The sequence below is a fragment of the Cheilinus undulatus genome, linkage group 9 (assembly GCF_018320785.1).
Source record: "Cheilinus undulatus linkage group 9, ASM1832078v1, whole genome shotgun sequence".
In the NCBI taxonomy this organism is placed as follows: Eukaryota; Metazoa; Chordata; class Actinopteri; order Labriformes; family Labridae; genus Cheilinus; species Cheilinus undulatus.
In genome coordinates, this window is record NC_054873.1 from 17,120,435 (window position 1) to 17,147,731 (window position 27,297).

A 27,297-nucleotide genomic window follows, 5' to 3' on the forward strand; every position below is an offset into this window, starting at 1 on the left:
CAAGGCTGACAGTTGAAGGTACTGCATTTAGAACTAATTTGATTCACAAAACCAGAGCACCACTGTTATAATAAAAAGATCTTAAATCATGGGAAATTCATAAGCGGCTGGTGATACTTTTTTTTGTTCCTCCTCGTTACAGTGACGTTCTTGTTTGAGTGGAGGCTTTTCAAATGCTTTGATTGGTTGTCGACGTGCTGTCAGTGACACACTTGCTGAATAATGTCAGCGCTACTGTTGTTGTCTTTGTCCACTGTTGTATTTTTCTGGGAACAAAGTGTTTCTAAACAGGACACTTTTATCTGGGAATATTCAGGCTGCTGCTGTCATTTGCTGTGGTTGTGTAGTCACCAGTGTGACAGTGAGTTGTTCTCTGGTTTTCCGTCTGTGTATGACTTCGTTCTACATGTAACGGAACACGTCTGTACTGTACCGAGAGGCCTGTACCAAATGGGTACGGTATGAATACACATACCTTTACAACCCTAGTCTGGAGTAATACACAGAAATGACATGATCTTAGTGTGGGCCAGGGGCGTTGCAACTGGGTAGGCAACCCAGGCAGTTGCCTAGGCCCCCTAGGTGGAAGGAGGCCTCCAAGAGACGGCTGGCATTGGTCAATATCAACAACAACATGGAGTCCACACACCAACACATCTACCCCCCTACTAGCCACTAGCCTGCAAGCAGGCGTTATCAACAAATAGCTGGAAAAGAACATATTGAGGCATGACTATCAATGAGTTTTCCAGAATTGCTGTAATCACACATCGGCTAACAATAATTTTAATGAGAATTGTACTTAGAGGCCTGCCAGGAAATGTCCAGGTAAAGTCAGGTTGCTATATTCAACTAATGCATTCACACATGCAGCTTTCCCTTAAAAATTTACGCTTGATATTTTGAGAAATTTTATGAAGTATTCCGTATGCTTTGTTATACCACGTATCTTACACTGACTATGTTAAAGTTTCAATCCGATCTGATTTAGCTGAACTGCACAGATTTAAGATTACATTTCATTTGGCTGCCATTACAATAGTCAAGTCAAGTCAAGTTAAACTTTATTTCTATAGCACATTTCATACACAAGGCAACACAATGTGCTTCACAATCACAGCAAATTAAAAACATAATTGAAGGTACAGAAGCTTCAGAATAGGTTCATCTAAGACTATTTGATATGTACTTTTACACAGCTATCTCCTAAGTGACTTACTCTTGTTCCTTATCACCAGCTGGACCAATTCCCTTCTGTGTATCAACCTTCAGGGAGACACTTTGGCTAACACTGACTGTTTACCCCTCTCTAACTGGAGTCCGTCAATCTGTGCTGACTTACTGAGCATTTCTAGTCTTCTCCTCTCGAGCCTCCGTGTTTGTTTACATGATGAGACGTTTCTTCTTTTAATCATAAGGCCTGCTGCAGCCAAGATACTCCAGCTGCAGAGGCACAGGAATAAGAGTGGAACAGTTTAAGAAGTACATGATTTAAGCCCTCTCCCCTGCGGAATGAACAGATGCTTAAATGCGCGCCCTTCATCTGTCCCTGAACACAAAGGCTGATCTTTAGCCCTCTGAGACGCTCTACCATTGTATCATGGAGATTCACATAAATGTTGCTCTCTGATAAGCTCCTGCTTACCGAGCACTACGCCAACTGCAGGGAGAACTTTCCTGAATAACTTTTAAACAGCTCAATTCATGATGCAAACAAATGGGTTTAATGAAAAGTCTGACTATTGGTTAATAGGTCTTTCTCTCTTGTTCAAGTGTTTGTTCCTCCTTGTTATTTAATCAGACAACTTCTTTTATTTTGTCTGATTGTTATAGAGAAAAGGATGCGCTTTCAAAAGCAGCTGAAGGACAGAAGTTGATTTCATCTCTTTGAAAAAGTTAGGAATCTTTAAAGAATAAACAGGACCTTTTAAATTTTCAGTTAATTCATCTTTTTAAACCAAAGTCTCTGTCTTGATTAAGTCAAATTTCTCCTGCTAAATTGTTCATGTTGTCATGAAGCCCTCAGCTATTTTCTAACCATTTTGTTTCACCTGGATCTACGGTAAAGATTGTAAAGCATCACTCCATATTAATCTACATGTCTTTGAATATTATGTTTGTTCTTATGTGCGCATTTCTTGGAAATGTATACATTTCTTTAAGCTTAATTCTCCCTTTCCATCAATAGTCAGATCTCAGGATCCTTCCTCAGCCACAGAAATATAACATTTTAAGTCTTTAGTACCACCCCTTAGGTATTTTGCCTTAAACTTGAGGCTTTTTAAATGCAAAACTGTGAACTCCTCAACGTCTGAGTCCCGACAGGTCGCATGTGAAGAGTGAGAGCATCAGAAATGTGAATGCTTGTTGCAGAAGACCTGAGCTGTATCATCCATTTCTCTGCCATCATCCGATCCATTATATCTCCTGAACAGACCGTGGGCTCATCCAAATTGAAAGTGACATTGTGATGAGCTCCTCCATCGAGGGTTTGATTCATGTGTGCATGTGTTGGTGTGTTTGTGATGGATTGAAGGGCACTTAGGAGGGCCTGCTGCTCTGCTCTTGTTGCTGCATCACGCTCACATGCAGGAACACACAAACACCTGCTGCTGGGCTGAATTAAAGTCGGTCATAGGCATATAAAAACGCTAATAGGAGCACAGAGAGATGAAACTGAATGTGTTTTTTTCCCTCCAAGGTCACATCTGTCAGCACAGCCAGCTGTCAGTCTGTGCAGACAGGACAGCAGAGCAACTAGGTGTGCTGCAGATTGTGTATCATCACTGTGACCGGGGAGTTTAGCTGTGCTGCTTCTAATTTAGATTATTTAGGAAGTAAGCCTTGTCACACTTTGACACTCAGAGCAAACAGTTCTAAATTTAATCACCAACTACGTCCTGAAAATGTGTATTTCTGAGTGTGAGTGTGGTATTTCCTTGCTCACTGCTGCTTCTCAGGCTGTAGACAGATAAACAATCAATTATGTAGAGCCTGTCACCGGGCATCGCTCTCCATCTTTCTTTCCAGCTCCCTGTTTCTCCTCCTGCTCCAGTTGCTACAACTTCTGCCAAAACAACACCGGCCTTAGCAAGTCTGACCTAAGGCTGTTTTCACTAAAACATTTTAGATCTGATGATACGTACGCAGGGAAACTTCCTCTGCTTCCTGCATGACTCTGCTTTTGTCTGTGAGAGTAACAAATACAGTAGAATGGTAGCTTACTGAATCAAACAATAAAACTTCAAATAATGAAATTAAGCTGATATGCATCCATGTATTTTATCTGCTCCATTCTCTCTGTTTTGCTGTGTTTTATTTAAAGTTTTTGTTTGGTTTTGTTCCAAATGACAGTGTACGCCCTCGTCTACTGGGTCCAATTCTGGAGCGCAGCCTTGAGTGCTGGAGATGAAACTTGTTGACTTGTGGTTTTTACCGCAGGACTGGATGTTATGTTGATATAGTGATGAGATTTATAATCGGGGGAGTCTGTACTTTGTGTTGGTTGGCCCTGTGAGGGGAACCTGTAAGTCTGGGCCAGCCTGTGACCTTGCATGAGTGTGATTGCACACCCTGATCATCTCCCTCATGAAGCTTAGCATTAGTTCATACAGGACACGGAAGTCATATGCCCAGCTGCAGTCAGCTGCTGGCCAGCTGATTTCAATTATCGTCTCCCAGCTCCTGCAGCCAATCACAGCTCATTCTCTCATCACGGCGGTGCATTTGAAAATTACATCCTTCTCGCTAATCCCTGCTTCATCAAAGCCATTCTCACCACACTGCTGCTTGCAAAGCTTTACCTCCTCCACCCCCTCCTCCTTTTAAACCTAAGCTTTTGTTGCACCCTCATATTCACTTTCATGCTACTACAGAGTAAACTGCAGCTAAATTAATTGGTCATTATTGTATCCACATGGGGGTTTCTAGCAATGCCCTCCCTTGAAAGTCAAATGCTGCTTGACTAACCCAGGGAGGATCTTTTAAGCAGAACCCTCTCTGCAAAGTTCAACTGTATCTATTTTGCAGTAAATGGCTAAATGTACAGTATGACAAGTCTTCCTGACTAAATTTTATTTTTAAATCTTCATTTTTGAGACTAAATTCAAAATAATAGATTAAAAGTCAGAGGTATGAGTTTCCATCCATCCATCCATTTTCTATAACGCTTATCCCGTAGGGGGTTGCTAGGGGGCTGGAGCCTCTCCCAGCGGTCATTGGGGGAGAGGCGGGGCACACCCTGGACTGGTCAGCAGTCAATCACAGGGTTTACATATAGAGACAGACAACCAGGCACACTCACATTCACGCCTACAGCTAATTAAGAGTCCCCAGTTAACCTAATGAGCATGTCTTCGGTGGTGGGAGGAAGCCGGAGTACCCGGAGAGAACCCACGCATGCACAGGGAAAACAGAAAACTCCACACCCCTGCGTCGCCGTGCCGCCCAGCTATGGGTTTAAAGTGTCAAAATATAAAATAAAAGTTGAAATGGGTCAAAAAGGTCAAAATATGAGTTATGATTTTAAATTGTGGGACTATACTTTCAAAGTAGGGGAATAAAAGTCAGACTTAGGAGTTTAAAAGGTCATAATATGAGTTTAAAGCTTAAATTGTGAGTGTTAAAGTTCAAAATATGTGAGTAAAAGTCAGTGTTAAGTTTAAAAGGTCAAAACATGAGACAAAATTCAAAATAACTGGTTTAAAATGTCAAAATATGAGTCTAAAAGGTCAAAATATCACATTAAAAGTCAAAATGAAGAATTGAAAAAGTCGAAATATGAAATAAAATGTAAAAAAGCAGTCGTAATTGTGCGATGCCAAATTGGAAATATGAAATGAAAACACAAATTAACTTCTTCTCCCACATCCCTGACTTTTAATCTCTAATTATTTTTACTCAGTAATGTTTCAAATGTTAATGACTTAAGAATGATATTTTAAATCATCAAGGTTAAGTTTAAATTTTCATACTGAAGGAAATCTGCAGACCTCATACCAGTGGGACAGTTACAATAAAAACATGATCTTGCAGGCTGGGTATTACTGAAGTACGGGCTGGATTTGGCCCCCGGGCCTTGAGTTTGACACCCCTAGTATAGACAATCTGCTGCTGTAACACCACAATTTTCCAGTTTGGGATCAATAAGTACATGAGTCTACCGGTGAATCCGTCTATCTTCTTGAGATGAGGTTATAATTCACAGTGAGCTTCTCATTGCATGTGACCCCTCTGACATTGGCACATGAAAATGGGCAATCTGCCAACAGTAAGAAAAGAGGAGAGTAGTGATTGAAGACAATCTATAATTGGCTTCATAAATGTTTTATAGAGAGGAAAATTAATTTCATGAGTTTGTTGAAGTGTAAGGAAACACATGAAATGTTTTGACAAAGAATAACAAAGGTCAATGTGCTTGTACTCTTTCTTTGCTTATAAAAACCTATATGGCTTCTTTGAAATAAAAAATGCCGCCCATGCAGCCTCAGTCTTTCAGGCAGAATACTTGGAAGTCACATAAAAAGAGAGAAACTTTGCGTATCCCCTCCCAGTGGTCGACTCTTTGAGCCCTCAGACTAAAGAAGCATTTTTACTGATCTCTGTTGTTGTCAACCCCCTGCTCCACCTCTTGCCCTCACCCATCCTTTCAAACCCTTCTCCACCCGGCCCTCCATCCGTTCCTCTGCCTCAGGGGCTCCGGTCTGGTTATCGCAGGATTAGAACAAGGACACACACCCTGCATACACACATTTCAGGCACGGGCATGCACACCTCCACCGAGCACACACACCTCAGGACAGCCTTCTTTAATAACATTCAAAGGGAGAGCACAACCAATCCGCTACCTTTCATGGATTAGCTGCTAATCTCACAGAGTGAGGAGCACCGCGGGCACTTTGGGGAAAAGACGAAGAGCAGAGGGGAAGAAAGAGGAGGAATCTTGACCTTCAAGATGGAGGATAAAGTTCTAGTCAAATAAAGGGGGCTTAACAAAGTTGTGGATGTTTCTTTAGCTAAAAGCTTCAGCGCCTTGTGTGTGCAGACAGTAGGTTAGGTCGTACATATTTCACTTAAACAAGTACATGAACACCAGCGTGTTCCAGTCTACCCCCAGCTGAGATCTGATCCTGCAACCTCTTGCGCTGCAGATGGTCCTGATGTAAAATACTGACTTGTGTCTGAGCCTACCGACCCATCGACAAGCCGAGGAGAAACATAACCAGGGCTCCATGCTGGCTTAAATCTGCGGATCAGCCCTTTAATCCACTATTCTGCACATAAACACTGAGCCATGAAATGAACTACAGTCAACATAATCCTCTTAACCAGGCAGACAGGTTCTCATACGACACTGTAAAGCATGTGGAAACGCAGCTATCAATAGCGGGAAAATTGCTTCAGCTGAGTCGGCAGTTCGTTAATTGGCGGGAGCCATTGCAGATGATAAAGACGCTCGTATATCATACCGATGTACAACGTCAATAGGTAGTGGAGGGTGGTGGTGGAGGGTGTAATGTTTCCTTTCATTGATGTAATATTTCTTCTGTGGGTAGCAGAGGAAACAGCGCTCCCTGTAGACTCTTTCCTAACAGAAGCAGATGTTCAATTACTGTTAATAAGCCGAACATTCCTGCAGTTACTGTTTTAGCATCCTGCTGTTTGCCATCAATTACTGCCACCAGGACCAGAGAGGTGACTGAAGTTATACCAGATTAACATATCCATGTGAAAGTACACTCTTATGAGGTGCCTGGGTCAACATTTCCAAAACATTTAAATCAGGACCTGTTCACTGCTCACAATAAAGCTCCAAAATGCTGGTTTAAATGATGAGAAATGTTTTATTTTATACGCTAAAATGCCTGTAGAATCTCAACCCTTTTAAGCACAGTCAAGTTATAAGCATCTCTTTTTTCAGGACAACCCGGACTATCAGAACGAGTGTGCTGCAAGGATGCCAGATGAATGTATCAAAAGTTATATGACCAGGGAGACCAAGTTAAAGGAAAAAAAAAAGAAAAAAAATTGAATCTTTTAACAGATCAACAATGACCTAGGCTTTTCACACGTGCATTAAGTTCCTACAGGTACCTCAATTTAAAGTAGTTAGGTTTCCTAAATGTACTTTATATTTCCACCATTGGATTAACAGAGAGGACTAAGAAACAGCTATATGTCCAAAGTCTATTAAAGAAGGTTCCCCCACCTCTATAACTGTTACCAGAGAATTTGAATATATGTAGTGCAAGAATTAAATGCCACAGTCTATCATTGTTTAGTCCTGATTACCTGATTAAATAATGAACAAGAACTTTTTCTGACACATTCAACACATTAGAAAAGACTTAAGATTAAACGTGATTGTCGGTCATTGTTGTGTTCAAACTCCACTGGTTTATTCTAGAGGCTGTTTTTAACATGCTGTACCCCACAGGATTGCCAGTGATGCATTGTTTACAACACTTCAGGAACCATAAGATGAATCTCAATGGAATAAATTGTGATCAGAAGCTTATCTTTTGCTGATCTACAGACAGATTTGGCATTTACGTCCCTTCCAGAATATTTTTAATCCAGGGGCAAAGTCCGATGTTTACTTATAGCTTTAAATCAGTGCTACTCAACCTGCAGCTCCGGAGCCTCATGTGGCTCCTAAGTGACCAGTTGCGGCTCTTTTAAGGCTTACTTGGACAAAAAAAAAAAAGCCCTAACTAAAAACCGTCTTGAAGCTAAACACCATCATCAATAAAGATTCACGCTAGGTCACATCAATAAATCTGTTACCCACACAAAGAAGACAGGCTTTGGCTTCCAAATTTAAGTCTATATTATTTTAAATCTGTATATTTTTACCGTTGGATGTGCTCGACAGAGGAGCGTGTGTGAGAGAGGAGCACAGAGGAAGTCCACGTCTCTTCAGTAAGCTCATTCATTGAGCTGTGCCGTCTTGTGTTCAAATGGAAGCTTCCCATTTCCTCATTTGAACTTTTTCTCCAGCCACTTCCTGCTGATGCTCTCTCACACTCATATCTTATGACAATTGTGCCAATGCGAGTCATTAACGAGCATAACACACACGGATCACGCATGCAGATAACCTAATACCTAGTGAAAGTTGTCCAAAGGTGGGTGTTTTATTTGATCTCTAATGCACTAGTGATCAGAAATATTGTCAAAAGAACAGAAATATAAAACCAAAGCTCCAAAATAAGGCAGGGTGAAACAATGTGTCTGGAGAGCTGCAGGTGTAAAGCAGGACTGGTTTTAGTCATTTGGAGGCCCAGGGCAAAGACCAATATGAGGCCCCTCCCCCTTTAACTAAAGACTGAAAAATGAGTGGAAAAAAATTAGAAAGTATCTCTTCTATGTTAATAAAGCCACAGAACTCCAGTAAATGCCCCAGTTTGAGATATAAATACCCAAATAGCCAAACATAATTCATCTTTTTCTTTGAAAAGCATCTCATAGCTCAAACTCAGCACATGCTAATGTCTTCAAAAATCTTTAGGCCAGGTGGAACTCACATAATGCTGGTGTTGGGCCAAAGACTGGTTTCTCCAAAATGACCACTTTTCAGGGAATGAAAACATTGATCTTTTGATATATGTTAGGCTATTGCTTTAAAATGAGTTCAAACCACTGGCAGATGTAAAGGGTGACCAATGGCACTGATTTATAAAAACAAATGGAAATCATGAAAAACTGAGATACAAGCCTTTAGCCTGATGTCAGTGTGAAATAAAATAAATGTATGCTCATTATCAGTGACAGATTGTTTCTTTTGATACTATACAGACATTTGTATCCCATTAACCTCATAATCATCCACTAATTCACAGTTTAGTATAATTTCAATTACAGATTAATTGGGTTGCGTTGTGGCTCTTGCTGAAGTATTTTTTAGACAATGTGGCTCTTTGGTAAAAAAGGTTGAGTACCACTGCTTTAAATCCACATCACTAAATCCATGATAATATGACTGTTAATTATGTTTTCTGGGATATAAAACAGCAGTCTTTCTAGCTGTCCTCCATCTTGACACCGGATGTAAATGATCACAACTTCCTGATAACCAGTTGACCAATCACCATGTTCCGATATCTTCTTCTGTGGCGGTAGCGGCCAATAAGGGCCGGTCAAAGATAAAAAAGAGGCAAGATCTTTAGTTGGCAAGTTATCTGCAGGTTGGACAGTTAAGAAAATAATCCTCTATGGCCCAAATAAAGAAAAGATGATATTTGGGCTCCTAAAATGAGATTAATGAGCATTTTATGCACTTGAATACTAAATGAGCACAAAAAAATGTGAATTGTTAGATATGCAGATATGGCATAGTTACTAGTTACATTGCTGATTTAGATGATCAGATACAAATAAATATATAATTTATACATAAATAAATAAATATAAATACAAATACATTCATGTACTATTATGGTGAAGCTATTTATGTTATTTAGCTCCAAGTTAGCAATCTGTAACATCTAAGTGACAAATACATAATGCATAATTAGTTATAATAAAGTTTTAAACATTATTATGAAATAAAGTATTATATATTATAATATCATTATAATGTAAGAGCATTTTTGCTGTTTGGTTTTGCTCCTTTACCTAAGTAGGGGGCACTGGTTTTATTGGTCAGTACACACATGAACTGAATGAAGGAGTGTAATTAAAATTTTAAATTTGACTATCAGTAAAATAATATCCATCTCAAGTATCTTTTTAGGTTTCATGAGCAACTAATCATTTATATCGGTCCATAAAAAATATATATCTATATATTGGTGAACCCCTAACTTCATTCATGAAAAACTTTTGGAATGCAGCCTTGTGGATAGTTCAAGGCTAATAGACCAAGCTTTTACTTTAAAGTACAGGGTATAAGTCATTGTTTCCACATTTCAGACATAGGACATGTTGATAGACTTAACAGGATGCTTCCTGAGGGCCATCTATCCACCTACAGCTCACAGAGCTCTGAACTCTTCGTAACTCATACTAACTGTTAAATCAAAGTTGGCCTTCATGGGTAGTATGCAACTGCATGGGTAGTGTAACTGCATGGGTAGTCTGCAACTGTCAGAAAATGGTATATGGTGCATTTATGGCAGACTGGTAGACTGAAAATCACAAATATATACACAAACAGAAACCAAGATTCTCAAAAAGCTTGAAGGAAAACCTGGAAACTGAAGTCTGTAAACCGCCATAGTCACATCACAAGGCATGATTCTTGAAAGGCACTATATAAATTCAAGATATTATTATTATTATGTAGTGTCAGGAAAATTCTGATATCGATATCAGTCGTCAGAGAGCTGGCCACTGTGTATACAGAGCCTGTGTCTGCAGGTGATGCTGTATATTAAGAGACTGCATGCCCAACATCTGCAACCCCTCATCCTGCTGCTTGGTTATTCTGAGGCCACATACAGGCTCTGTAAATAGATAGACATGCTGCTGATTGTTTACAGCTGTGGGTGTGTGGCAGTGTGTGAGTCACAGGTAGCTTTGGATTGATGCAGAACCAGATACAAGAAATATGAGAAATAACAACAAACACCACTGGGAGTATCTCTAAAACATAAACAAAAGGTGTCAGTGATGACATTTTCACTGTGGCATGTTTCTCTGAGACTTAATTTCTGTTGAAATGACTGTAATTCTCTAACTTTCACTTTTTAGAGTCTCAGGACGCTATGGAAATGACTCTGTTTAGAATAATTGTGGCTGTGGATGTGTGGGAGCTGATAGTCCATAACTCAGAGGGGAGATTACGACGTTTGACGCAGGGAAAAAAGTCATTACATCAGGCCTCTGCATAAGCCTGGGTTTAATCACACAAATTGACTTTTATAAGGCAATGCATCGCTGTGTATTCCACTCCTGTGACTTGAAGGCATTTTAATAGGAAACTACATAAATTATAGTGACACAGTTTAATCCACTGGGTTTGGGGGTATTAATCTTCATTGTGAATCTCGGGAAGGAGCGCACAGAGGAAGAGAGACAAATGAGCAAAACAATAAAAGTTGCCTAGAGCTCAGATGATCGGAGAAAATTCAGGAAGCAGAGCGAAGTCACATAAGGTACGCTGGCTGTCTAAAGATAATATGGAAACAGACTGAGTAAGCACGCAGGTTCTTCCTTTAGATAAATCACAGGAGGAGGAGAAAAGAGAGGCGAATGCACATTTGTTACTCCCCTAAGAAACTATTCTTCAATCTCACTTCTCATTGTTTACGCCCTGCAGAAGCCTGTTCATAAAAAAGTCACAAATCTCTAACTTTGCTCTATTATTTGCTGATTTCTATTGACAGAGGGGGAGAGAAACTCGACAGGGGGTCCTGATGGAGCAGGAAATAGGAGTTTTCACTGGGTGTTTGGTGTGTTGCAGAGTCTCATGGCTTTAATTCAAACTCCAATGGCACGGTGGGAAGGCTGCGGGGCTAAATCCTTAGTCAGGCACTTAACTCTGCTGTCACTGAGTAGGTTTGCATGGTGCAAATTGCTTTATTACCAAATCTGAGTAAATGAGCCTCCGATGTGGAGATGATGCACACAAAGAGCTACTTGGCATCATGTTTCACAAGCTGCAACAACCAATGAGGACTGCCACTCATCACTGATGATGACATTGTGTTTCTTTCTGCATGAAGGACAGACAAATGGAAATATTTCTAACTCAGATTTACCCAGTGTGCATTCCTACACTTGTCATTGGAGTAGATGCTGTACTACTGATGACTTGCAGGGTGGATTATTAGGCCTTTCTTTTCTTCTGCATCATCCAATAAACATCTAACGTCAAAGTGAAAACAGATTTCTACAAAGTGATATCATTTAAACAAAAATATGTAAGGCAAAATAAGTGACTGCATAAATAACCACCCCCTTTAAAGTGACTGACCTCATTCAACAGAGGTCTAGCCAACTGGTGCTAGCAGTCAACACAGTTAGTGAAAAGGGGATCACCTGAGTGCAGTGAATGTGTCTCAAGTGATTGTACCTGTGTCTGGAAGGTCCAGTCACTGGTTAATCAGTGTTCCTGGCTACCATTATGCCGTGAAGACAAAAGAACACTCCAAGCAACTCAGATAAGAGGTTTTTAGATTTATTCTCGTAAAAGCTCCACAAAAATGGTTTAAAGACATCAAGATGAATGTTCTGGAGTAGCGGAGTCAAAGCCCAGACCTTAATGCAACAGAGATTTTCTGACTGGACTTGAAAAGGGCAGTTCATGCCTGATCCCCATGCAACCTGAAAAAAGCTTGAGCAGTTTTGCAAAGAAGAATGGAGTAATATTCCAGTGCCCATATGTGCAAGGCTGATTGAGAACTATCCAGACAGACTCAGTGCTTTGATTGCAGCCAAAGGTGAATCTACTAAACACTGACTAGAAGGGGGTGAATATTTACACAGTCACTTACTGATACTTTTATTAAATTGACATCACTTTGTAGAAATCTGTTTCACTTTGACATTAAAGACTTTTGTTGTAAATCAGAGTGCAAAACCACAACATACAGACAATTAGTCGACGACACACTGAAAAAGTAAAACATTGGTTGAACTTAAACCAATGTTTAAGTTCAAATTACTTTGACTTAAAGTAATCAACCACACAAAAATTTTGAATTGAATCAATCATTGAATCATGTAAATGTTTTAAGTCCATAGAAACTATGTCTAAAGGTTTAGCAAACCTAATTATTTTAGACTGTCCTAAACTAAAAATAAAAATTTCCCTTAATCAACCAAAATAAATATTCTACTTATTTGAACTTAAAATATTTAAGTTCATACAACCATTTTATAAAGGTTGGAGAAATGATTTTTTTTAGGTTGTTTCAATTAAGAAAAAATAGTTTTTTTTTTAATTTTAAATGAACAGCAAAGCAAATTAAAATTTCTAAAAATGCTTTCAGTAGAGAATACAGCACTCAATCCTTTATCCATCTTCCATTCTGCTTACCCCATTGGGGGTTGCAGGTGGTGGGGGGCTTTAGCCTATCCCAGCCAATTTAGAGTCACTAATTAACCTAATGAGTATTTTTTGGAGGTTGGAGCGAGCGACCTTCTCGCTGCGAGGCAACAGCGCTAACCCCTGCACCACCGTGCCTCCCACAAGTTTTGAAAGTTAAGTCAACACATTTTTCCTGAAAACTCCTGCTACTTTGGCCCAATGGGAGAGCAGAAATGTATTAAAGGGGACATATTTTACCCTTTAAGACAAGTTTATATTGGTCTCAGAGGTCCCCAAAACATGCCTGTGAAGTTTACTGCTGAAAAAACAGTAGTATAGGATTCTTGCAGGAAATGGATGTCGCTCTCCTGATGTTTCAGGCACTTCTATCCAAAGCTTAAGACCTGACTAGAAACCATCAATCTCCCAGTCAAAAGTCAGCAGGGTAACCCATTGAGCTATCCAGCATCTCTGCTAGTAGCTGAGAGGAGGATCAAGAGAGTTCACACATTTTTGTTAGAAAAACCTGAAAAAGGGATTTTTGCATAATAAGTCCCCTTTAAAATACTGCAGTGAAATTGCAACAATCTAAGAACAAGAACATCTCAGAAAACGAGAAGCTGACAGTCTCTGGGCTGTCATATTTGTAATCTCTGGAGATAAACTTCAGCAATAAGTGCAATATCTTAGAGGGAGCCATGTAGGCTAAGGATAAATTATATTTGGATTAATTCAACTGCACACAAAGGTTATGTTTTTCCTTTCCGTAATCATCTTGGCACTTTCTCCTCAGTCGAAGTCGGTTCGCTGGATGCCTGTGCTGGATTGTTCAGGGAGAGCCACTCAGAAAGTGACGGCTGCTGTTGCATCAAGTGCTTCTTGAATCCACTAGGGACCTACTGGATGTTGTTACGAATGCGCATGCGCACAGCAGGCCTAATGCAATAAAAATACATTGATCCAATGACAGAATTTAATTTGGTTACCAGCTGCCAGTTTAAATAAAAAAATATAGGTTCAACCATTAAGATAATTTAGAAGATTTAGATTTATGAACAAATCAATAATTTTAGGCTGTTATAAAACAAAAAATTACATCAATCCAACAACAGCATTATTGTACTTTTTTCAGTGCATCAAATCTGACCAATCAGATTTGACTGTGTAAATCTTTAGTTTGGGACATCCTGAATTACCACTGACATACATTAGAAATAATTTAACTTCTTGTTCAGCATAAAGATTCTCTAAAAGTGCATCGTTCCAATAAAACCCCGTGCTTGTTTTCCATTGATCTTAAAACTTTTCTTCATAACACAAGAACAAAAAAAAGGTCCTAAAATTCATCTTAAGAAAAAAACAATAATGTACCTAAGGCAATAATGTCATTTTTATTACACAATTAAAGCTGGAATTATGAGCTTTTGTTTTAATGAGAGAGACTGAAATCAAATATTGATGCGTTTTATGACCCGCAATAGCAAAAGAATCCATCAGCCACAGACTTGTTTATATTTACAGTTGTTTTTAATGGTGAGACTGCTGCCACAGGGTTAGATATCAAACAACCGACAAGCTGAAACAGCTTTTTTCCCCTACATTTCCATGGCCAGAAAATAAACTACCTATACCTGTACAGGAAAAAAATTACAACAGGGATATGACGTACTGCTTTGTCAACAGATGTTATGGGTAATTTCTTTTGGTTATGTCGTTTCTCCTCTATCACAATGAAATATAATGATATAGAGATGCCCAGAATAGAAATGGAAAGCTGATGTGCTTGTGTTCTTGTATTTACAGGTGAGCAAAGAGTTCAACTGTGATGAAACTTTGTATAAACATAACAGAACAGAGGTGTGATGAGTGTGTGTGGAAACGGACATCTTTGAGTGCAAATAAGTAATGTTATGTCGAAGTTTGCAACGTATTTGATAGTCTTTTAAGTGCTGCACCTGTCGCACTTTGCCCGCTGTCAGATGTCAGTAGTTTATCAAACCTCCTGCTTTAATTTGTGTTGTTTGAGTGTGCAGAATATTTTCAGTGTGTGTGAATGACGAAAGATATGGATATTTATTAGCAGCATGTGTCAGTAAGCGAGTAAGTGTACATGCTGTTCAGTAGACCGAGATGCCCGCTGGTATGATGCCACACTAAGCTGATGTGCTTGTGTTCTTGTATTTACAGTTTAAAGTTATCAAACGAACCCATGCGCACCTGGAAGTCCCTGTTTTTGTCCAAGTGTGCATCATATGCTTTAAAACCCTACAGTGTGGCTGAATTAAAACTATTCTGCAAGGAAGAGTGGGCCAAAATTCCCCCACAGTGATGTGAAAGACTCACTGCCAGTTAACACAAATATTTGCTTGCAGTTATTGCTGCCAAGGGTGGCACAACCAGTTATTAGGTTTGGGGGCAATTACAATTTTACATAGGGCCCGGTAGGTTTAAATGCCTTTTTCCCTTAATAAACCATCATGTAGAAATACATATGTAAAAAATAAAATCAGAGAGGGGCAAATACTTTTCCCAGCACTGTATAAACATAGCTTTTGTACTTTGATATATCCAGTTGTAAGCACAGAAGCTCAAAAATACATTATGCCTTCATGTTTCCAGCATTTGACATGTTTATTTTCCTTTTTCATGGTGTGATCAATCAGGATGATGAAACCTTTGTCTTTGGCCACACAAGCAATACAACTTGTCTTATCAACAGCAACCAACAAACTGTAGTGGAAGAAGCTATTATGAACAAGCAAGGCCACGACCACAATCACCCACAACAAAGACAGAGAACAAAGAATCATCCTCACAATCTCTTACTGATTGATTTGGTTTGCTTTTGAAATTGACTTTGGTTTCAACTTTGATCAGGAACAAATGGGTCTGCCGCCTCCTCTCACAGTCTCACAGTCTCTCTACTTCTCGGGTTCTCGGCGTCTTCCTCTCTTCCTATCACACATACACATGAAGAGAGTACATTCACACGCCAGACGAAGGCTAAAAACACGTACGCTTAAGCTCAAGAACAGGGCAGGAAAGCCCACTTACGCCGATATTTAAAAAAAAACCTTTATTTTGTTCTCCAAAGTGAAATTTACAACAAATAAGTCTTTGCACCAATTCTTTCAAGTTGCATATCTTTGAGAAAACAACAACAAGCTCAGTTTACAATTAAATAGGGATCAGAGATTGATGTTACAATTTGGCAGTGAATATTTATGTGTTATTGTGGTGTTTGAAAGATCTAAACTTTTAACAAAGCACAGAGATGGATGCACTTTTTAATCTACACAAAACAAAAGCTATCCAAAAATTGATTCGGCACTTTCCCTAAGTCTTCAATCTTTTTTCTACCACTCATTTTTGCTGAATCATAAAGCAGTAAGAAGCTAGTATTGATTTCTGTGTGTGTGTTTTATTTTAATTTGGTTCTAGCAATCACAGCAAAACCAGTAGGAGCAAATCATAGTGAGACATTAATCCCTGCACATACTAAATGAACAGAGCTTGCATAATTGCAGAGTGACAGATTCACAGACTAGCGTGTCTAACCAGGCGCCGTCTGGAATGAAACGAGCAGAGAGCAGAGGCTTTTCACATGGCTAGGGTTTGCAGTCTGCCTTTACATGAGTCTGACTGTAACTTTTTCTTACACATATGATTCACTTCAGTTGCACAGTGTCCTTTTTCTGCACTCTGACACTCATGATTGTCTTAATCTTCTGTCTGGCTGACTCTTTCCTTTCTCTGTCAGTAGGATTCAGTGCATTTCAATAAAAGCATTGAGAGGAAACAAAAAAGTATGTGTGGGAGTGGGAAAAAATGGTAACAGCAATGCTTACATAAATAATTGGACCATCGGCATGACTGGAATAAAAACGAGTCATGCACGCACTTCAATTTGGAAAGATTTGAGGAAGCCATTCCCATTCAGGAAGAAATTTAATTCCATCAAGGGGGTGTTGCATTTTGTTTGTTATTTAGGACAGTATCTATGTAAATTAGGAGTTGTAACTGAAGAAAATGATTTAAACTGTATGATACAATATGATAAGACAAGATAAGATAGGATGTGTTAATATATGGTATGGTACAATCTGATATGATAAGATACGATACGAGGCCGTTAGGTTGATCCAAAGTTCAGTTGAGACAGCGATTTCAATATGGAAGCCGCTGCGGACTGGCTTCAAAAGCTGTTTGAGTCCGCCCATTGTTATCAAACAGCTGACGTCACACAGGATTTGTGCAATTCATTTGACAGTCTATGGGTACGATAGGTTGTGATCAGATATACAATACAGAATAAAAGAAGCCTCGGAGCATCTGCTCTGTTTTTCCCCTTAACATGCCTGTGAAGTTTCTGACAAAACACTCCAGTATTGGATTTTTGTATGTCTAAAACCCCCTTTGTGTCAGCCCTGCTCAGATCGAGCCGTTTCTATAGCTGTGGCTTTAAATGCTAATGAGTCGTCTGACTCCGCCCCTGACTACACTGCTCCCAGGAAATGGATGTGGTTAAATGGATGTGGTTCTACTGATCCTTCTCTCAGCTGGCAGCTGAGAGGAGGATCAGGAAAGGAGGGCGGAACTTTTGTATAAAAGGGGATGGCCAAGCGAACCTGTGGGCGGGGCTTACTCCCCACATGACATCATGAGGTGAAATTCAGAGAACGGCTTGGTTCAGCACACATTTTCTGAAAGTTGAAGAAAGAGAGGTGGGGCACAAATGGATTTTACTGATTCTTGGGGGGATTGTGGACAGGCCAGGGTGCATATTTTTTGCTAGAAAATCCTGAAAAAAGTGTATTTTCGTAATATGTGACCTTTAAACAGGCTTCTGTCCATGGTTGATTAAATCCCTTTTACTTAACCCCTTCGTGCGCTGAGTGCTACCTTGAGGAGTCATCAAGTGAGTCTAATTGGCAGGGAAATCCAGCTAAGAAGCCAGATTTTACAATTAAAACATTGATATTTGACAAATGTGATTTAATTGCATCACACAAATCAGGATGATTACACAGTCCATCATCAATATTTTGTCCAACCTCTAATTATGATACCAGTTATCATAATATGAGGGAAATTATTCTTAATGTGCATATCTGCCCCCCAGGATGTGATGAGTTTGCGTTTGCTATTGCATGAATGGGTAGAAATGTGACAGGAGCAAAGCAAAGCTGGACCATCCCAACAACTTATTTTCAGAGGAGACCCTGAAAGAGCAATATATTGTTGAACTTCACAATTGAAAAGTCTAAAAAAACACATTCATGGACATAATACAGTAGAGGTGAGTAAGGGCGTCCATGATATATCCATATGTCTTCATTGCAAACTTCGTTTAGCATCCACGGTTAGCTAGGAAACTTAGGGTTAACACGGGTTTCAGTTACCTACTACAAAAGCAGTTCACTTGCTACTGGGGAAGACCCCAATGGAGACCAGTACTGAACACATATCCCACCACAGACATAGACAAGGTCACACAGACAAAATTGACAAAGCAGCCAACATTTCAGGGTTTCAAACTCTGAATATAAAGAAGCACAGGCTTTAAATCAGCTGGAGAAGAGGCTGCAGAATCTGCCACGATAAAGTTGAATGCTGTATATGACTAAAGATGCAATAATACACTAGAGGTTTATCATAAATGCAACCCCTTAAAAACTCTTCTCTTAGTAATCTACTGGAAATATCCCCCCCTTCAATCCTGCATGTCTCTGCAGCCTTACAACCACAAAACATCATCCTTCTTTTGAACTCCTTCAAGACCACTCCAACTCCTTCTACACAAAATTATTTCTCTGAAAGTTGAAGCCCAAAAAGGCAGAATAAAGAAAGAACAGCCCCATCCCGCTTGATTCCAGCCTGTCAAAGAGGCCAGCAGAGGAACTCACCTGTGCAGGAGTAGTCATCGATCCTGATGTAGCCCGTATGGCAGATGCACATGAAGGAGCCGGGTGTGTTTACACACATGGTGTTCTCCCTGCAGTAGTGCTTCCCTTCAGCACACTCATCAATATCTAAAGAGCACAGAGATAGAGAGAGACAGGATGGTGGAGGAAAAGCTGGGTTAGACGTGGGCTGCTGTCACATTTACATTTATACAACAGTAAATGGAAATTCTTGTCATCATTTATTGATGATTTCTGTGCATTAAAAGGTCAGAACAAGGTAAAGTGTCATAGATATTAACAGTCATTGACATTAAGATCTGTGTTATATTTGTTCATAGATTATAGATCCTCTCATGTGGTGCAGATCAGAGAATAATCTCAATCAGTATTCTGAATTCATATCCTGAGTCTCCAACCTCAAATTCAAGCCTCATTATTCTTCAAACCTCTCTAGCAAGGCAAAATTCAGCAGAAAAATAACAAACTAAGCTACAAGATAACTTTGCAACTTTAAACTGTTTCTCAGGTCGATTTTTAACAGCATGCATGTTGTGTTAGGGAGTTTTTTTTAACTGTCTGGATGTTCAGTTAAAGTTCATCCCATCACGATTTATTGCATAATGCTTCCTTTTTGTAAAGAGGAGTGGGAGTCCAGAACTGAAGTGGGAAAAAAAGTTCTTTTCTGACTTATTGTGTGGGCCTGAATGCATGTGGGAGACAACAACTGTTTGTTAAAAACTCTTCCTGTAACTGACAGATCAGACAGTTTTAAAAAGATTCAGCTTCGAGAGGAAAATGAGAGGAAAGGAAGAGGTGAAGTTAGTCAATTCAGTTTCTGACAGAGCTGTATTTTTCCATCTCTTCCTAATACTTTGAAAAGTGTCTCCCAAAAAAGCCAAGGTGGGGTGTACAGTTGGTACAGAACAGATTTTGTTGCTAAAAATCACTAACATCGTGCCTTAACTGCAACCACTGCACACTTGCTGTCCATACTGCAATCTTCCATCTTTAATTCTCTGCAAAAAAATATGACATCTGGCCCTTTTATTTTGAATGCAGACACATAGAAGTGGTAACCTGACAACCTCTTATGTTTGTCAGGAAAACCTCTTATACACAGCATTTTGGAGAGGGCAGGGCCTTAGATAAAAAAACTTGGAGTGTGGTTGGATGAATGTTCTGTCTGTAACATCGTCATAGGCCAATCAGAGCAACAAAACACGTGACGTGGGCGCTAGCGAGGTGCACCCCTGTCAAGGAGTAGAGAGCTACATAAAGTGAACCATGGCGACTGTAGATATGTCAGTACACGACTTTGTGGATTCTGAAAAGAAAACAACTCACTGCTGTTCTTCGTTCTTCTTTTAATGAAGAAATGTTGTCAAGTTCTGATAAAACTGGCGCTTTAGCAGCATTCACGCCCAAAAGTACTGCCCCTCAACACTGATTGGTCCTGTCACTTTCTAACCAGGCCCAAACGGTTCAGACAGGAGCTTTGCAACATGGATGCACCAGTGAGAAGCACAGAAACTGGAAAATCCACCTGCTTTGCAAGGTAACTTTTGTAGACGATGGAGAGGCTGAAGGGAAGAATAAACCCAGCAGCTTTCAAGACAGCCTGGCTGGAGACCGCACACCTCTGATGGCCACTCGCACAGACCAATCATCTGAGACGTCATCTATGTCAGAAAGGAAGTGCTGTAATTTGCTGTTACAATGTTTTAGATTTCTTTTTAAAATTCAGCTTTGTTCAATCTGGGGTTTAATCATGTATAGACCTGTTTTATGAGTAGTTACATGAACGGTGGCTCACTTTAGCTTCATTTGCTTTAGCTAAAGATAACATAGCTAAACAACAAACACTACTACATACACCAATGAAGCTAAGTTTGCTTTAGCAATATAAGCATGAGCAAACAAAGCTAAGCTAAGGTAGCTAGAGAATGCAGCTATGTAGTTTACGTAGCTGCTTTTTGAGCTCAGCTTCAGCTATGTTAGCTACATTATCTATGTAGTTTAAAGAGCTATGTGAGCTATGCTTGTGAGTTAGAATGATTTCATGGAGAATGAGCTTTTTTTCCTGTAAGCAGACTGTTGACTCAGCTTTATTAAACGTTCTGTAATCAGGTTTTGCAGGTCAAGTTTTTAACTTTTGGTATCCTTACTATTACCTTAACCCTAACTGGAAGTTTTATCTGATTTTGTTTTGAAAGTCTTAGTGTGTATTTCCATTCTGACATAGCGTCTTGGATAAACAGTGGCTGTCAGAGATGTGCGGTCTACAGCCAGACCCCCTCTAACAGGTTTGACTGTTTTAAGGCATGTATCTGTGATAGGAATCTAACAATAGAAAGAATTATGTGAGCATGATTTTTCTGAGAATGCATTCCTGAAGTTGAAGGCCAACAAGGGAGAGAAAACAGAAAGCTTCCTGGGGTCTGTTTTCACTGGTAGTCCAAGGAGGTTAAGAAAAATGGTCAAACCTAAATTCAAACAAATGAACAAATATTTATAAAGTCTTAACAACTCACCATCACACATTTTATTTATGGCTGCTTCAGTACAATGTTGTCTGTTTCAAACTGTAAACCCAGTTTCCTTAAAATACCATGTCTTTTTTTATATTATCGTCGTGCTGAACTCACTTCAGCTTTGAAGTTGGACTCCGTTAACAGTCCCAGGACCTGCACATAAGGTTGAGATGGACGAAAAGAAAAAAGAAAAAACACTAGAGCATTAGCTTGGACACTGTAACCTGATAAAAACCTTTTAACAAACTAAAAAATGTGATCAAAGCCAGAGCGAGGAGGTGAATGTTAGCCAGAGGCAGGCTCTCCACTGAACCAGCACACATGGGCTTCAATTATTAAAAGCTGTGAGGGCAGGATCCTTGCTGGGTGTTTCAGGGGCCCAGGCAATTCTAATCAGATTTGATTACTGCTATTAACTTGATAATTTCCAGTTATTGGATGAATGTGATCATATAAGCATACTTTATGTTTGGTATATTGGTTTCATTATTAAGCCGATCTACATGAACTGCATTCTGATATCTACATACTGTTTTTTAAAGCTGTAACCTGAGTACTACTTTTATGACTGCCTGATGTCATTTTAGCTTTTTGTTGGTCTGTTGTTTGTTTTTTGTGTGAAACTTTATGCTGATGTCTTGGGAAGGACTTCCCTGTAAATGAGATTTTTGGATGTCAACACTGATAATTTTGGTGAAATAAAGGTTCCTAATTTCATCAAAGGTGTCAGAGCGGGCCATAATTGACTTTGTGTTTCATTAGATTTTAATTAGAGGCTATCATAATGATGGCAACATGTTGGTACTGCTCATTTCTTTGCTCTGTTTTATTGTTTTTAACAAGGCCTTCAAAATAGCTGAAAAAATATTTTTGACCATTCAGAATCACAATTACACTCAAATATTTCCCGATTTATACCCTTGTTAATGTAACAACAATGTTTTTCATTTCACTGATGTATAACTCTGTTTTGCAAGATCAGACAACACTCAGGTTAAGATGGGATTAAATCTCCACAAAAACTTGAAAAGTCAGCGGTTAGAGCAAACATGGTATGATTTTAAAACAGTATGATTCATTTAAGACCTTTAAAATGAGTTGAAATCCAGTCTGATCGCCTAAAATCTAAGTTCATTAATTGTTCAACAAGCTTAAATATTGACACATCAGTATAATAAGTCATTAATGCAAATTTGTTTAGTATTTTTCATAACATTTGGGCAGAAATGTAGCATAACATTTGTCAGTTTTGCAGTGGTGAATGAAATACTGGCTAAGCAAAGATGCAATTATAACCTGTTCTATTTTCCATATAAAATCTTTGTATGGTGGGATGTGAGATGTTCTAAAGGTTATTTGTGTACAGAAAAAATGAAAAGAAGATTGTTTATGTGTATATGCATAAGCTATAGATGCTACACCTGAATGAACGTGTGGATGCTTGTGTGTTTTTTCATTATTGATTGTGATTTGCTGCTCACTATTATGATTATTTTAGCAGCTGCAAACACAAGATACATCTTTAAATCCCCATGTTGGAATGTGTGATGAATCTTGCAATAGAGGCAGATTAACAGGTGAAGTCTGGTCCAAACATAAACCTTTAAAGACCCCTTTTATCTCTTATATGAACAGTGCTTTTCAACATTGGCCATAGCCTTGTTTTAAGCTTCTTTTAAGCTAGGCTTGTTAAAGTCCCTGGTTATTTGATGCATGATCTTGGAAGGACAGGCTTAAGATTTGCAGGAGTATTGCAAGTATTTCTAAAGCACTGCTGTAGCAACTTCACCATTATTACACTTTGGCCTATTTTGAGAGTCTCCCCTATCCAGGAAACCCACTTGTGCAGTTTGTCCTCATTGGTTCATGCTACAGAAAGTTTCTAAAGGCTCCTCTGCAGCCAGTGGTAAAGGGCTATTTGTCTTCATCAGAGGGAGACAGAGGTCAAAATGCAGAGGGTCTTTAAGAGGTGGGCGCTGAAACACTTAAGGTTGCACCACTCGATTCTCAATCTATTCAAAGTAAAACACTCCGAGTGGTGGGCCGGCTGCTTCTCTCTACTTCACTACCAGTCAGTCAGTTGAGCTGTGTGCTGGAAGCAAGACTTCAGCTTCTGCTTCTCTGGACTTTGGTCAGCAAAGAATTTTTTTTAAAGTTCTGCTTTACACAGATGCTTTCTATGGGCGCTTTCCCTGATGAATGTTAAATATATCCATGCAGTAGGTATATGGAACAGTCTATCTCGGGCGTCAGGTTTGCCATTCCTAACACACACTGAGAGCAGTGTCTGATAGAGAGTTCGACCGTTGCTGCACTGCTTTCAGTGTGTGTTGAAATGGCAAACCTGACGCCCGAGATAAACTGTTCCATATACCTACTGCATGGATATATTTAACATTCATCAGGGAAAGCGCCCATAGAAAGCATCTGTGAAGAGCAGAACTTTAAAAAAAAAAAAAAAAAAAAAAAAAAGCTTGAACAATCAGAGTGACAAGACAAAGTAAGGTTTTACACATGAGCTTCTCCTGAGCCGACAGGTTACTGCTGCCATAGTCCATTTCTCTTTCAAGACAAGTGTTCAGTGTGACTCTTAGATCATATTTCAAAGGAAAATGTGGTCCAGATCTGATTAAACTGCTGCTTTCATACAGCTACGTCTGATTTAAAAGCTACCACGGTAGCAGCACCGGATACACCGGCGAACCCCACCCATAACAATCGTAAACCCATGCTGAAGCAGACCAGGAGCGGAGCATAAAGTGTTGTTTCACTTTTCATTTCATGTAGAAATGCAGTCCAGGTCTGATAGAACTGCTACTATGTTTTAGCTACATCTGAGCTAATCACCGCACTGGCAGCAGCCATTGCAGACGCACAGTATAACTAAATCCCACCCACAGCCACCTACTTGTTCTCCTAAAATGACGCTGACAGCAATACTGTTCAGCACACAGGCTGTAGATTGGAACTTTTAAGATAGATTTGCCTGATGACAGACATGGGGTCTGGCAAATTCATCTGCCACTGCTGGTGTGTTTAGGGCCTCAGACTGTTGAAAAAGAATGTTTTCTTTCAGGTTAAAAGATAATCAAAATAATGAGTAGCTACTGAGGGGTTGCAGTAAAATGGGAATTTCTTTAATGTGCAATAACAGCAAGAGAATATGGATCTCCAACCAGATTGTGTTTATGTGTAGCAAAGCCAAACTACAGGCAAGTTTCTATCGGATAGCTAAAACCTTCTAGTTTTGACTTTTGACTTGATTTTATTTACTCAGCATTTTCATGATTTTAAAATGTAGTGAAGTACAATAATTCTCTAAAATAAGTCAAAATAAAATGACTGATTTTAAAAAGTACAAGTAATTTGAGTATGTATCAGTTACTTTCCACCCCTGAATAGAACGTCACCAGAGATCTTTTGTTCTTTCCTGATACTTAATTACTTTTCAAAACTGTCCAAACTTTGATTAACGGAGAGTATCATTTTGAAAAGTGGCATCAAAAGTATCAAAAAGTTTTAACAGCCTCAGTATTTGGTCAACATTAATGAGATACTGTTTTTGGGCTTTCCCCACTGTAATTAAAACTTAGCCTGTCTGGCTTTAAGGATCAGATTTATCAGATTTTCTTTTGTATTTCTTTCTCACTCTCATGATTCCATATTTAGATCCATATTAGCTGTTGCCGTAGCAACAGCTATTCCTGGGTTCCAAACTGCATGCCAAACCGTCAGACAGAAGATGCACAAACAGCCAGGGTAAACAAAATAATCTTGATAATGTGATGCAACCCAATGCAATTCCATGCAAATATGCAAGATGAACCGAGCAAACTTTGCACTGCGCCGTAGGGCCTTGCTCCTGCTGATAGTGCAGGTCAAACGTGGACACTTTTTAAGAGTTATGCCTCACAGTCCTTGACATAACCAATTTAAAATGCATCCTCTGTTATTGTCTTAAAGAGTGCAGAGGGACATTCACCCTCGGATGTGTTTTATGCCAGGTGCTTTTGTGGAGAGCACTTGAAATTGAATTTCAATAGATTTGGATTGGCATTCACTCTGCTCGCGTGTCCTTGGGTTGAGCGCCGCCCACCAAGCTAAGAGCTCAGCACCTGCCTACAACTGTGGCATTCACATTTCCTTGGTAGTCTTCTTTTCACAGTCCCATCAATACTCGCTGCCTGCAGCTATTCAAAAGGCTTCACGGATAAATGAAGCGAACAGACAATCGCCGATCAGCTATGAAAGTACATGTGTCCTTCACTAACTAAATGGAGGCTTATTAAACCCTGTGACTGGCTTAAAGAGGAGAAGAGATGTAGAGAAGGTGGAGAGAAAATGGCCGGTGGAGGGAATGGCAGACAGCAGGGCAGGTAGAGAGAAGATCTGGACAATAGTCAAAGACAGTCACGACAAGCTGTGGAGGTAGAGAGGAAAAGGGGGCGATGAGGGAGAGAGGGTGAGGGCAAATTAGAGAGTGAATCAAGAGAGGACAGAAGGAAGTAGAGAGAAAGCGATGCGGGCGGATTAAACAGAGAAGGATGTGGCATTAAAAGGACCCAGTGTGGGGTAAAAGTGCTGAAAAGTGCGAGTGAACAATCGAGATAGCAGGAGAAGGAGATTTAGATGAAGTGGGGAGAAAGGTATTAACTGTCACTGAAGGGACAGAAAGTAAGAGACACATTCAGTAATCACAACGGTAACCTTGAGTGGAGGTCCTAGGTGACAGCTTTCCCGCTTTGTGATTGGCCGTCCGCGCTGCAGCTTTGATTTAGAGCCTATTAACTGTACGACACCATCCATCTCGCCCCCTGTGACAGCAGTTACGCTTGTTAAAACAATATGTTAGGAGGTGAGATGATGAGGGCCGCTTCGCCAACGTGTGCGCCGCAGAGCGACCATCTCCATCTCCATTAACGCACTCCATTTTCTTGATTGGCCTGTCACATAGACACACGTGATGCGCCAAGTAAAGAAGGCTGGCTAAGATTCACTAGCCTCTTTTATGGTTGAGCAGAGTGCTCGGGGTCAACCTTTTCCAACATGCGATGGATGAGAAGAAAACGGCAGCCTTCCTTCTGTTCACCTTTGTGCATTCCAGCATCACTCCTGAATCAATCATAGTCGTATCTAAAGATGGAGGGTACCTCTGCTTCATTAAGAGGAAAAATGTCCTTGATTTGCATAAAGAAGGAGGACTTTTATTTTCTGCTGTCAGATAAATGTAAAACAAGCTCCCATGACTGTGGAGCATTATGAAATCAGAACTCTCTGGTTTGAAATAAAAGGACAAAAAAATGACTGAATTTGTGGCACTTTTTAATACAAGGAGGCTCTGTTTTTAAACTTATCAGTGACAAAGGAGAAAGCAAATACAGCAGTGTGACAGAACAATGAACGTTTACTCTGCATCTACCAGCAAAGTTTCCCTGAATCAAAATAGGTGTTTACATTTTTTAAATCCCCAGGGAGGTTTACTGTAAAACAGAAGGAAAACGGCCTCATCTGTTTACTTGTGCGACACTTTGGGAACTTCTAAAATAAAGCCGGAGGAGACCTGAGTTTTAATGTTAGAACACGAAATAAAGGCAGTCACTGAAGAAAAAAAACTATCCCAGACACAATAGATGAGCTATACTGCCTTTAAAATCAACTGCAAATTATGAGAGCTGATGGAGTTTGACCAGAAGCAGTACAATGTGATCTCTCCCTTTCAATAATCAAAATCCTGGTTGTAGCTGTCTAAACTAGGCTACATTTCCCAAAAATGAAGCATCCTATTATGTTATAGGATATCTGCACAGTCTGCTAACAGGGGAAAAAAATGTGTTCTCCATGAAAACATTAACACAGCTAATGTAGCTAAGGCTAAAGCTAACAAAGC

The 27,297-nt window shown here is 39.7% G+C and overlaps 1 protein-coding gene across 1 annotated transcript in view; it reads right to left on the minus strand.

Annotated features, from left to right (window-relative positions):
• Positions 1–27,297, minus strand: part of nell2a (neural EGFL like 2a) — a 152,558-nt gene that overhangs the window by 47,103 nt on the left and 78,158 nt on the right. The window contains exon 13 of the mRNA XM_041795785.1: positions 18,880–19,005. Coding sequence (XP_041651719.1) covers positions 18,880–19,005 — 126 coding nt within the window. The remainder of the gene's footprint in view (positions 1–18,879; positions 19,006–27,297) is intronic.